General features: G+C 55.9%; 2 protein-coding genes across 5 annotated transcripts in view; both read right to left on the bottom strand.

The window, feature by feature from the left end:
* Positions 1 to 12,053, bottom strand: part of DNMBP (dynamin binding protein) — a 232,417-nt gene that overhangs the window by 133,921 nt on the left and 86,443 nt on the right. The gene's annotated exons all lie outside the window — the stretch shown is intronic.
* LOC130254958 (serine/arginine repetitive matrix protein 3-like) lies at positions 7,116 to 11,904 on the bottom strand. 4 transcript variants are annotated; one of them, XM_056495114.1, is made up of 3 exons: positions 11,188 to 11,904; positions 10,974 to 11,028; positions 7,116 to 9,935 (listed from the first exon to the last, which is right to left on the bottom strand). In XM_056495114.1, exons 1-3 carry the CDS (start codon positions 11,836 to 11,838, stop codon positions 9,922 to 9,924), a joined length of 720 nt encoding a protein of 239 aa, XP_056351089.1. In that variant the 5' UTR covers positions 11,839 to 11,904; the 3' UTR covers positions 7,116 to 9,921. The 4 variants fall into 4 exon arrangements, with proteins under 4 accessions (XP_056351089.1, XP_056351088.1, XP_056351090.1 ...); XM_056495113.1 differs by having other exon boundaries at positions 7,116 to 8,465; XM_056495115.1 differs by having other exon boundaries at positions 7,116 to 10,841; positions 11,608 to 11,904.

The raw sequence follows: 12,053 nt of genomic DNA, 5'->3' as shown, positions 1-12,053 counted from the left end.
ATTTGTTCTTATCAACAGGTTTATTTCAGGTTTCTTCACTTTCTCAAGAAAATCATTCTTGCAGGCTGGTGCTGCAGGTGAAGATCACTGATGAAAGCACTGACTACCCCTAAACCAAGTCCAGGCCCTGTCTGAGGACTGAGCATGGGAAACTGCCTTTTCAATACCTTTTCCCAGCCAGCTGTGCTCTCACGTAGCCACACACTCACCTAGACCACATTTCTCCATTACTCACAAGAATTCAAGAACGTCATGTGGAAATGGGACTAACTCCTGTGCAAGTCAAGATTTAGCACGTCTTGTCTTTTCTATGTCAGCCAGCACAGAACTCCTCAGGTAGAACATTTGGTTGATTCAGCTCCTAGCTGATGGCCAAAGCTGTCACTTACTGGTTTGTTATCTCTGCTCTCGTGTTGTGTCACTTAATGATGTATCTGCCTGTCTTCAGTCTGTTTATGATCTGTTAATGTCAAAGGTCCCTTTTTCCTTTACTTCTGCACCTCTGGTCTTGAGCAAAGCTCAGGAACTTGGAAAGCCACAAAGATTCATTTGGGAAAAAAAAAAAAAAGAGAGGGAAAAGAAATTCTCAACAACAACTACATCCTCAGAACTCACATGTTTATCCAAATTCATCTGAACCTTCTGGGGACAGTGACTTTTTAGGGTAAAATGAAAACAAGTTCAAGTGAGTTTTCCATCCCTGCAACAGTACAGTTATTCCAGCCAATCTGGGATAATTTTCCAAGAAGATTTCCTGCAACCTCACAGTGATTAAAGGAAATAACTGTGAATAAAGGGACATTCTTCAAAGTCAATGAAGGAGCCACAGACTGTACGTTCTCACAGCGGGCCGGAAAGCGCCGGCGCGAGGTGGACTCCGCGGCGTGTGGCCCCCCAGAAGGAAGAGGGTGGGCTGCCCTCCATCCCTCTGCCCCAGCCAGGGGTTGTGACCGGGCTTCTCCCGCAGCAGGCGCTCAGGGAACTGGCTCTCCATGCTTGAGGCCAAAAGGCTTGGCCCCACAAGCTGTGGCTCCCCACCTTCAGGTGAGAATTCGACAGGTTTGGGGTCAGGTGCCAAGGGGCCCAGCGACCCTCTCAAATCCCAGGGTGACTATGCCAAGAGCAGCGTGCCACCACGGCTGCTTCGTGCCACAATCCTCCTCCTAGGAACTTCCCCATGCCTCACTTGGCCCGATTCAACCCCTCAGTGCCTTTGCCTGGGGTGGGCATGGCAGTGTGAATGGGCCCAAAAAGCCACTTGGGCAGAGGTGACAGCACTCTGCTGCAATGTGGGCGAGTGGGGTCCTGCCTGTGGCCACCCCTGTCACCGTGGGTGCCCCAAGACTGGGACCAGCCAGGCAGGGAGGAGCCTGCACTCCAAATGGAGGCAGGGGTTTTAAAAGGCCACCTTCTTAGCTAAAACAAAGAAAGGGAGTAAAGAGGAAGGGAGAGGAGCTGGGGGGAAAGGTGAGAGGGGCTCCCTGGCAGCCTAAACACACATGCTTCAGTTGATGCTGCGTAATAAGGGAATTAGCTAATGAGCTTACTGCAGCGCAGGGACAAGTCCTTTAGAAATATCACGGCCACCTGGGGAGGCTTGCAGAGGAGCCAGGCAGCCTTAATCTGCAGTGCTGGAAAGACAAGCCCCCTCTGCCCCTCCCCAGCCCTGCTTCCTCCCTGGACAGCGCGTGTCCCGGGGTGCCACAGAGGGCTGACACAAACCCACCAAGAACTGGGCATGAAAAGCATGGCAAAGAGTGAGTTTTTAAAAAGAAACCCCAAACCAGCCCACGCTCACGGCTGATCTCAGCCATCCGTGCAGTGGGGATGGGGCTGCTCCAGTGGGATGGACCAGTGTGATCCAGCTGCCCCTGGACAGACAGCACTTCCCCAGAACAAGGGATTCCTGAAGCATGGATTGCCTTTCCCTGCACTGGCAGCTGTGACGGATATGTCAGACAAAACCAAATAACTCCAAAATATGGGGAGGCTTTTTGCAAGTCGTCCAAATACAACCTTATAAAATCTGAGGCGAACGCAAATTCATCTGTAAGTGCCTGTGAATGTGCTAATTTGAAGGGAAAGTGGGTGAGAGAATCAGATGTTGAAAGTCACTTAGAACAATGCAAACATTAAATATACAAATACTCATCAAATACTTATTTAGGAAGTGGCTTTAGACAGTCAACAGGCGGGGTTGAAAAAAAAAATTATTTGCTGATAAATATTGAACTCATTGAGGAATTTGGGCATGTGGAAATATTTGCATTAATTAGAATGGGGGGAGTATGAAAGCATCAAAGACAGAAACTCAGGGGAAACAGGGACAGAAACAGGGACAAGCAAAAACCTCAGCCAAAAATAAGGCTCCACTTTAAAATTACTCCCACACAAGTGAAGACATGACCAAACCCATTTATTCACTGGAAAAATGTAAACTGATTATTTTTATTATTATATTGAGGTATAATTATTATTAATTATGTAGAAAATAAATCATAAAACTTATTTTAACTTATTCTGTAAAAAAATTGCTTAAAATCTTCTTGCTCAAAAAGAATTAGATTGACAACTACTCTATGGAAACAAATTTCATTTAACTTTTCAGTGGGATATTTCAAAAGAACTTTTTCCTTTCGGTTTTCTAGAGCAGAAAGATGTTCAAAATTTGAAAGCATTGTGTTTCCAGGTTTTCCTTATCCTCTTTTTCTCCACTGCCCTGAAGCTGCCTGATGATTGCTGACATTCATGCTGGATTTCCTTGTGTTTTCTGATCTTTTATTCCCTACTCCAAGTTTTATGAAATTTCAGCATTCTTATAAAAGAAAAAAAGAAAAACCCTAAATACCATGTTGCTTCCTCAGCCACTGAAGAGTTGTAAGAATAAAAGTAATAGTAGAAAGAAGAAAAAAAATGTCAATATTTAAATAGTTTTTCAGCCATAGTAGAAACAATTATGCCTTCTCAGAAAATGGTGAGACCTACAGCAAAATGATCTTTGGTTTTTTTTTTTATGTTTTTTTTTTGGTTTTTTTTGTGTGAAGATTTTTTTCTGAAATACTATAGTTTTTTGGGATTTTATTTCGTTGTTGGTTTTTTGGTTTTGTTTTGCGGGATTTTTTGGGGGGTTTTTTTGTTTGGTTTTTTGGGGGTTTTTTTTATTTTGTTTTGTTGGGTTTTTTTTTTTTTTTTTGGTTGAGTTTTTTTACTTTTTTGGTTTTTGGGGGTTTTTTTGTTGTTTGTTTTTTGCTTTTGTGTTTTTTGGTTTGTTTTGTTTGGTTGGTTTTGTTTTGGCTTGGTTTGGTTTTTTTGTTTGTTTGGTTTTGGTTTTTTTTGTAATAGAGAAAAATCAGGGTCTGTTTTTCTGGGGTGCTGCTTTCTGATTAGTTGAGATGATTAATGCCCTGGGGTCCAACCCACCTGGGGGATTCAGATCCCACGCTGCTGGCTGGGAAGTGAAAATTCTTGTCTGCTGCACCAGGAGCAGCAGCTTCCCATGCAACCAGACCAGCAGAAGGGCTGACATTAGTGGGAGCGTGGCTGCAGAGCTCAGAGGTGACATGAGCCATGGGGATGGCCCCACAGGTGTATGGGGCTGAGACACCCTGGCTCCACGCTGGGGGAGATGCCAGTGCTGGGCACAGCAGCCTCACACACCTGCAAAACTGCCACAGCTGGCATGTGGGAAGGAGGGTGGGATTTTTCCTTGCCTTTCCAGCTGGCCACCACTGCCCCAGCTCTGAGTCCAGCACGATGAGCACAGTGGGTGATGCCCCATGCAGGGACCGTGGCCGCAGGAATCGCCCCTTCCTGGGCACGGTGAGCTGGGCGCAGAGGGAAGCAGTGAACTCAGCCCCTCTCTCTGAGCATCAGGGTCCTTCCCCAGCTCCTCTGAGTGCCCACTGTGGGACCGAGGGCGGGGGACTGTCACTCCAGAGACGTGAAACAATGGTCAGTGTCGACTATTTATTTTCCAAATAAATCAGCGGGTGCTGCAGGAGAAGGGCTGGAAATCGGCGAGTTTAGATTAGACCCTCCCCAAACCCCGGCTGGGCCTTGAGCCGCTGTCAGGGCTGCAGAGAAACAGCAGCGAACTCTCACGCAAATGGCCTATAAAAAAGGCCCCTGTCAAAGGCACCTTGACCTGGAGGCTCGCTGTGGTGCTGAGCTCCCCGTGGCCCTCCCCTCCCCGGGCCGCGCTCCCCTCGCATGATGTATTTCCCCTGCCTTTTTTAGAGCTGCATTATGTTAGCTCCAGGAAACAGCCTCTTCCTTCTTATAAACACAGCCCTGGGTTACTGACCAGCGGCCCTGCCACTCCACAGCCACTCTCTGTCCATCCATCACACCTCGCTGTCACCCTGGCAACATATCTCTTGGACCGGTCCGGCTCCAGGGATGGGAGAGGCAGGAGGGGGGGATAAGGGGGGGGGGTCACATACACAGAGCACAATTCCAGCCTGCTGACTAATTCCCTGGAAACCCTGGGGCTGCACAATGAGAAAGCCTTTCCGAGGGTTTCTCGAGCGTTACTGGAAGGTCAGATGAAGGTCAGCGCAAGGACACGGCTCCTACTTTCCCCACCGTCAGCAAGGGCGGGTGCGCGGGGCGGACGTGGGCGAGCCACGGGGGTGCCACGGGTGCACCACGCTGGGAGGGATGTTTGGAGAAGGGAGCCTGGGCCCAGGCGGGCCTGGATGTGGCACAGAGCCCGCTCGCCACTGCTGGGCGCAGGGAACGTGCCTGGGATGGGGCTGGCGGGGTGTCCTGGCAGCCAGACGGGCGTCAGTGCTTCCAGCGGGACAGGGCATGGCCACCCGGGCAAGGGAGGCATGAGGAAGGGAAGAACTACTCTGACCCCATGTGAACTCCCCACCACCTTTCCTCTGGCCTCAGCACCTGCAAACTGCTGTCCTGACACAGCATTGCTGCACGGGTCATTCACAGTGCAGGACGGATCCTGGGGGAGAACACCAGGGTTGGTTCTGGGGAGAGTGTCCCAGATGTGCCTGGATTGATACACATGGTCCCCAGTGTGCTGGGAGAGCAACAGCACAGGGACAAGACAGGGACCATATCTAGAGATCCATGTTGCCCTGTCAGTGTGGCACAGGGACATATTTTGGCTGAGCCTTTGAGCCATCCAGCCTCTTGGACACATGGCTGAAGCACAGCAACCACAGCAGGAGGGGTCCAGCCATGTCCTGGGTGGAACACCACCCTTGTCCATCCCCAACCTGCTTGTCCTTCATGTTAGGCCATTGTCTCCAAGAGGAAATGCCATTTAAAGGCAGGTATTTCAAAAGAAAGGGGAGATCTCTACTCTGAACAACACAGCACTTCACTTCTGCCCATTCCCTACGTAAAGCTGGGAGTCAGGTTTACATAGGGATAAAACAAAAAAGGCAATGCTTTTAAGGACAGATCTTCACAAACCCAAACCAAAGCCCCATGAGGGCAAATCCTTTCTAATCCATGCTCTTCCTCAGAGGTGTAAGTGGAGTGGAAGGGTAGAGGGGGGGATTTAAATCTGGAAAACAGTTCCCCATCTCTTTGGTCTGGCAAAGGGCCCACTGATAGACTAAAAACAAGTTTGCAGAGAAGCCTGTGTGGGATAATCCAGCTCTGGCCCCTGAGGGGATGAGAACAATTAGGAGTCCTCTCTCAAGTCTCCACTCCAAGATAGAAAAACAGTTTATAGTTTGCTCCAGAGTTGTTGTTAGAAAGTTCTGAATCATCAGGATACACTAACAATTTCTGCACAGTAATTGCCAGGATAATTCATTAGGCAGACTCAGAGATAAACTATTAACAGAAGCTTTCAAATCTCCTACCTGCTTCCCGTGTGCAGGACACAGGGCTGCCCTATTTATACAGCAGCTGTCGGTGAGGAGTTGGGCTCAGGAGGGAACCACATGAGCAGCCATGGCTAAATACAAAAAGTATTTCAAAGGAAACAGAAGATTGGGTATTTATTAGACATGTGCAGGCCAAGCACATGCACTGCCATTAACCTTTCCAGGCATGGTGATCAGCCAGGGAGCAGTTTGCCTTCACTGTCACTGACCATGCCACACTCTCCAGCCACAGCAACCACTCCACCTCTAGAGAAAAACCCACCACAGCATTGGAAACTGGCCTGCTCTGGCCTCTGGAAGGATAGTGCAAAATGTCTTTGGGCTGAGCCTGACAAGCTTTTGTCCCCATATTTACCCAGAAGAGACAGAAATTATGAGCTTCCTCAGCCTGATCTTCCTCCTTAGCCCACCAGTGCAGGTTGTTGCATGAGAGAGGATATTTGTGTCCAATCCTCCTGAGCTGGTCAGCAGAAATTACAGTTGAGAAGATGAAACAGTACAACAGCCACTGGCTGTGGGTGCCTCTTGGAACAAATGTCAGCCCCATAGACAAATGCCAGCAGAGCTGAGGAATGCCACCACACAGAGGCCTGTGCACTGCCCCATGCATCTGCTCAGCCAAGGCTGCAGCATCATTCCTGCCAAAGCTGGTTCCTGCACCCTTTTTCAGCTCAATTGCCCTGAAACCATCCTGGCAAACACAGAGCTGTGTACCATTTCTTGAACAGATTTGCCAGCTCTGGGGTAGCCATGTCCAGGATGGCTTCATCTGCATGGGAACAGCCAGAGGAATCTTGATTAAGCAGGGAAAGAAGTGGAGACTGGCTGCCAGGCAGATGCCCTAAGCAAGAGTGACTTATCAGCTCCGTTTCCCAGATGAGACATCTGTCACCACCTTGCAGAGAGCCAGCCCAGCTCCTCACCAGCATGCCTGTAAAGAAGCACAAGAGCTTCCCTCTCCCCGAAGGAAGCCATAGAAATAGCCACTGTATAATTTACAACATTTCTTCTAGAAAATACTTGCTTGGGCTAAGAAAAGGACTACACCCAGAATGCTTTGTGGAACAGTGCTGGACAGGAGCAGGAGCCAGCATGCAGCTGCATTCCCAGCCCCCAGCAGCAGCACAGGGAGGTCCCCAGCCCCGAGGACACCAAGTGCTGCGGACAGCGAGGAACCGCTCCGCCAGCACACACGCAGCAAACCCGACACGGCTAATCCCTCCAGTTTATTATGTAATAAAACGCTTTCCAGACCTGTTAAAATTTAATTGGTTTAATCTTAATCGTTCCATTTTCTATGGCACATGCAAACACAGAGCCTGACCCTGCCACTCTCGTGTGAACTGTCCCGCGGGCCGTGGTGGGAGCAGGATGAAACCCGCTGACCTCAGCGGGATTACGTGCATGAATCAGAGCAGCAGGCCTGGGCTGGGAGCTGAAATCCAGCACTGGGCAGGTCGCCAGCACAAGGCCCAGGGTCCACTTAGGCTCCACTTAAGCGCTATGGGATGCAAGTGGTACGCAGGCCTGTGGATGCGAGCGGTGAGCAAGCCTCGTGCTGAGCCTCTGCTGGAGGATGAATTTCAGCTCAGCTTCTCAACTTCGCGGACACAAACACACAGCAATGGCTTCTGAGACACGGAGCAAAGGTACTCCCAGAAAGGCAGTGGGGTGTGCTCCACCAACAGGGCAGTGTATGTGTGCCTGCAGCAGTGTCCTGTTGCACGGGGACCCTCTCATCGCACAGTCAGTAACTGATTTATGACAGCTCCAGAGGAAGACGTGTTTTGCTACCCTCTGCACGTCCACAGTCATGGGGCTGTGTTGTGCAGCAGGGTAGCTTTGTGAAGCCTGGATACCCTTTGTGCACAAGAGATGCCAAATAAAAGCAGGCAGGAGGGGGTCCTTGGCACTGGCATTTCCTATCGTGCATTGCCTTAAATGAAGGATGAGCTTTACCTGCTCCTGCAAGTTGGCTCTTACCAAACTCATGTCAGCCTCAGTTTCAGAGACCCATCAGGCACTGAAATCAAGGGCAATCTCCCCTTTGGTGTCTAAGCCTACTGAGTTTCCCCTGCTGCAATGGGCAGCACCCTTGCATTTGCTGCTCCTATCCCTCAAAGTGCTGAATGCTGAATGTTTCACATGGCTACTGGTATCCCTCAACCTCCCACCTTGAAAATATACATGTGGGATGATAGAATCTGGTTCTGACCTTTAAAAAACACATTTATTTTTCACTGAGGCTTTGTTTTGGGATGTATTTGCAAGCCATGCATCCCTGCAAGAATTGTGAAGCAAAAGTAAATCAGTCAACGGAGCAAAAAAATTACTGAAGAAGAAAGCAGATATTTGCAGTGATGTACCTCTCAAGAAAATGGGCATTAGTTGGGTGATTCTTGGCCAAACCAAGCCAGCTGGTTCTGAGGATTTGGAGAGATGCAGACAGGTGTCAAGTGGCCGACCTAAATGAACAGGATGGTCTAGGCACTGCCCGGGCACAGATGGGACACAGCGGTGGGAGATGGAGACAGCCTGTTGCTGGGTGAGCATGCTGCATCCCCTGCCTGGACCTGGCTCCGCTGCCTGCAGAAGCCCTCTTCTCTCCTAGGGAATACAGAGAACGTTTTGGGGTTTTTTTTTGTTTTTTGGTTTTTTTTCCATAGTTGGGAAAAAGAGGTATTCCTATGCAAGCGGCAGGACGGGGATAAACGCCATCCTTTCCCCCAGGTGAGCGCACTCAGGGAGTGAGTCCGGGCTGGGAGCTGCCGGCGGAGCCGCCCCGTGTGCGCTCCTCACGGAGCCCCTCCGGGCGCACCCGCTGGGCGCAGTGAGCGGCGCCGAGGCCGAGTGCGAACAGAGCGGGACCCGGGAGAGGGCGAAGCGCCGTGCCGTGCCGGACCGGACAGCACCGCGGGGTCCGCTGCCGGCAGGTGATGACCGAGCCGTGCGGAGCCGGTACAGGCTGCATGGAGCCGGTCCCATCGGCATCCCCGGCGGCGGGTCGCTGCTCCGAGAGCCGCCGCTTCTCCGCGTCGCGTCGCCGGCCCCGCCGTGCGGGGGCGTCCCCGGCGCGCTGCGGTTCTCACATAAATCAGGACCGAACTCCTGGGAAAGGGCCATCCTTCACCGGGCGCTGCTGACAGAGAACGAGAACCAGACAGGCCCTGAGATAAACCACGGCGCGCAGCGTTTACACAAGGGCAGGCTCTGTGTAAATAGAGCCGGGCGCGGGGGGCAGCTCCCGGCGGCGCGGGTCCGCTCCGGCTGCGGCCCCAGCCGCGGGCTCCGGTCTCCGGGGGTGCGGGCAGGTGGGTGCCGCCCGCCCGGCGCTCCCCTCGCCGTGCCCCGTTGGCTCCCAGAGCACGGGGGCTGGAGACAGGCCCGGATTAGCGTGTTTGTTTGTTTACGGCCATTAGCGCGGGGCCGGCTCCAGCACTCCGCACCCGCGAGACTAATGGAGCAATTAGCAGCCCTGGTGCTGATAGCATCGCCCCGAGCGAGACCCCCGGCCGCGGCCGCTGCTACCGGGCTGCCTGCGGCCGGGGCCTCAGGCGGCAGCGGGCCGCTCGCTCGCTCCCTCGCCCGCCCGCCGCGGTGTGCGCCGCTGCAGCGGGGCTGCTGCTCGCTCCCCGGGCCCGGGGGGGAAGCTCTTGGCTCTCTTGGCTCCGCTGCAGCATCCGCACGGCGAGCTCCATCCATTACAATAATCCCCTGTCTAAACAGAGCGCAGAAGCGGCCGGGACAACAAGGCCCTGCTGTAAACAGAGCTCAGGGGACGCCGCTAATGATATAAATAAAATAACCATTAATAGCCCGGTGACCCCAGCCCAGCCGGCTTGGGAAAGCCCTACAGCCGCATCCCGGGCCGAGACCCGCCGGCAGGTACCACGGCTGCCCTGCTCCTTCCTCCCCCTGGCTTCTGTACCTCCACGCCGCTCGCCCCGGTCCGGCCGTGCTCCTCGGCTCCACCCGCCTCTGTACGGGCACGGTCGGGCCCGACCATCTATCTCCTCGCTCCCTCGGCTTTCCCAGCCGGGAACTCACCACCGATCCGCTTCCACTAAAGAGGGCATGCTGGCATGGGGGGAAAGCGCGGGCTGTTACCTCCCCGGGAGACTGGCGCAGGATAATGCGGCCCAGAAAAGGCCCGGCCGCGCCTTGTGCCCTCCGTCGGGAGTGGGCTCCCCGAGCAGCACAAATGAGTGGGTCCCAGCGGGAGAACCGCTAGTACCACCGGGGAGACGTCCGATGCGTCGTTTAATGCCCGACCCGGGCTGCCAGAGCCCGCAGGCTGCGCCCGGCCCGCCCGGGATCCCTGCGAACCGGGAGCGCCATGGCGCCACACGGGCCAGACCCTGCCGGGCGAGGCCCGGCCCTCGGCGCGGCGGACACCGGCAGCGGCCCTGCAGTTCTTATGGCCGCCCCCACCGAGGGCACTGGCCCCTGACGCTGCTCTCCCCGCCGGGAAGCTCGGCCGCAGTGGAGCTCCCGGGCAGCGCGGCGCTGTGCAGAGCCCGGCCGCTCGCCTCGCTGCCACCGGGCCCCGCGCCCGCACCTCCCCGGGCCCGGGGCCCCGAGGCGGGCGGGAGTGGCCCGGAACGGTGGCGGATGTGTAACAGGAATGAGGAGCTAATTGTTACTAATTCTTTTCGGGGTCCCGGCAGCGAGGCAGCGCCGAGCTTCTCTGCGGACCGGCGGCACGGGCAGAGTCGGGCCCCGGTCAGGCCTGCTTACTGCGGGCGCCTTTCCTCGTCCACCGCAGGAAGGCATATGCACGGGGAGCGGGCGGGGAGCAGCGAGAAGAAACCGAATCGTTGTATTTATATGGCGAGGGGTTTGAAGCTGCGTGGTGGCAGCGGTCCGGTGCGGCGGGGGAACGGGAACCGGCCCCGCCGCGGCACCGGTAACACATGAGCTGCGGTGCGGCGAAACACTGGGGACTCGGGCTCCTGTCCCGGGCTGCGCCCCCAGTAAATATGTCTGTGGGGCGCGCAGAAAGACGAAGATAGGAGGGCACCGACAGAGCCGCTAAACGGTGGAGCCGCCGGACGTTAGCAGCACGAGAGAAATTCCTGGGAAGGCCCCGCGAAGCCGCGGCCCCGGGACACTCACCTGCCCGGCGTACGCGCCCGGTTCCGGTGGCCTCCTCTCGTCGCCGATCCAAGCCCTGCGGGGCGGTAGGATTTTAATCACAACGAAAAATCTCACCAAGGACCCCCTGCCCCTTCCTCGGCGCGCCCGCTCCCCGCGCCGCGGCAGCTCGGAGCCCCTGCAGAAGTCCGGGGGCCGCGGGGCGCGCCGAGGGGCCGCGGCACCCCCGCATCACCGCGGAGCTCGGCCGGTGTCCGGCGAAGCCCTGTGGCCGGGGGACCCTCAGTGCGAAAGGGCTCGACAAGCTCATTCGGTGCGTCACCCGCCGGCACGGAGGCCAGGCGACTCCACGGAGCCGCTGGCCGCCCGTTACCGGCGGGAGAAACGAAACAAAACGAAACGAAACGAAAGAAAACGAAAAACAACGAAAGAAAACACTGACGATCGCGGTATCGCGCTGCCCACCCAGCCCCGCGTTACCGCGGTCCCGGGCCGCCCACACGGCCCGGCCCGGTCCGCCCCGACTGGGCCTGGCGGCCGCAGGCTGCGGGGCCCGATCCCGCGGCGGCGAAGCGCGCGTTCCCCCGTGCGAACGAGTGTCGCACCGGCTGCGGCGAGCTGGGCCGGCCTGCAGATTGGCCGGTCGCGGGGGTACCTGCGGAACCACCGGCGGAGAGACCGGGGGTGCAGGGGGATGACGAGTGGGTCGGCTACGTGTACGTCGCACGGCTACGGCCCGTCCGGGACGGCGGGATCGCCGTCGGCTGCGGGAGGGGTGCGGGGTGGCGGAGGCGAACTTCCCCTCTGCTGCGCGTCCTGGACGGCGGCAGGCACTTGCGGGACCGTGCTGGTGGGGCGGGGAGGCCGGGCCGGCGGGGCCGCACATGTCGGCCCCTGCCGGGGCCGGACCGAGCCGTGTGCGGGCAGGGGCCAGCGGGGCGCGCCCGGCGGGGGTCCCTACCTACCTATACGTGCTTAGCACTGGGGGGCGCGGCGGCGGCTGCCGCGGCTCTCTGCCGGGACCCCGACCACGGCGCACCGTCCCCGCGCCCGCTGGGCGGGTGCCGGGCCAGCGGGGCGCTCTGCGGGGAAGGAGCCTCC

Source organism: Oenanthe melanoleuca, chromosome 6, assembly GCF_029582105.1.
Source record: "Oenanthe melanoleuca isolate GR-GAL-2019-014 chromosome 6, OMel1.0, whole genome shotgun sequence".
In the NCBI taxonomy this organism is placed as follows: domain Eukaryota; kingdom Metazoa; phylum Chordata; class Aves; order Passeriformes; family Muscicapidae; genus Oenanthe; species Oenanthe melanoleuca.
This window is presented reverse-complemented; position numbering and strand designations above follow the sequence as displayed.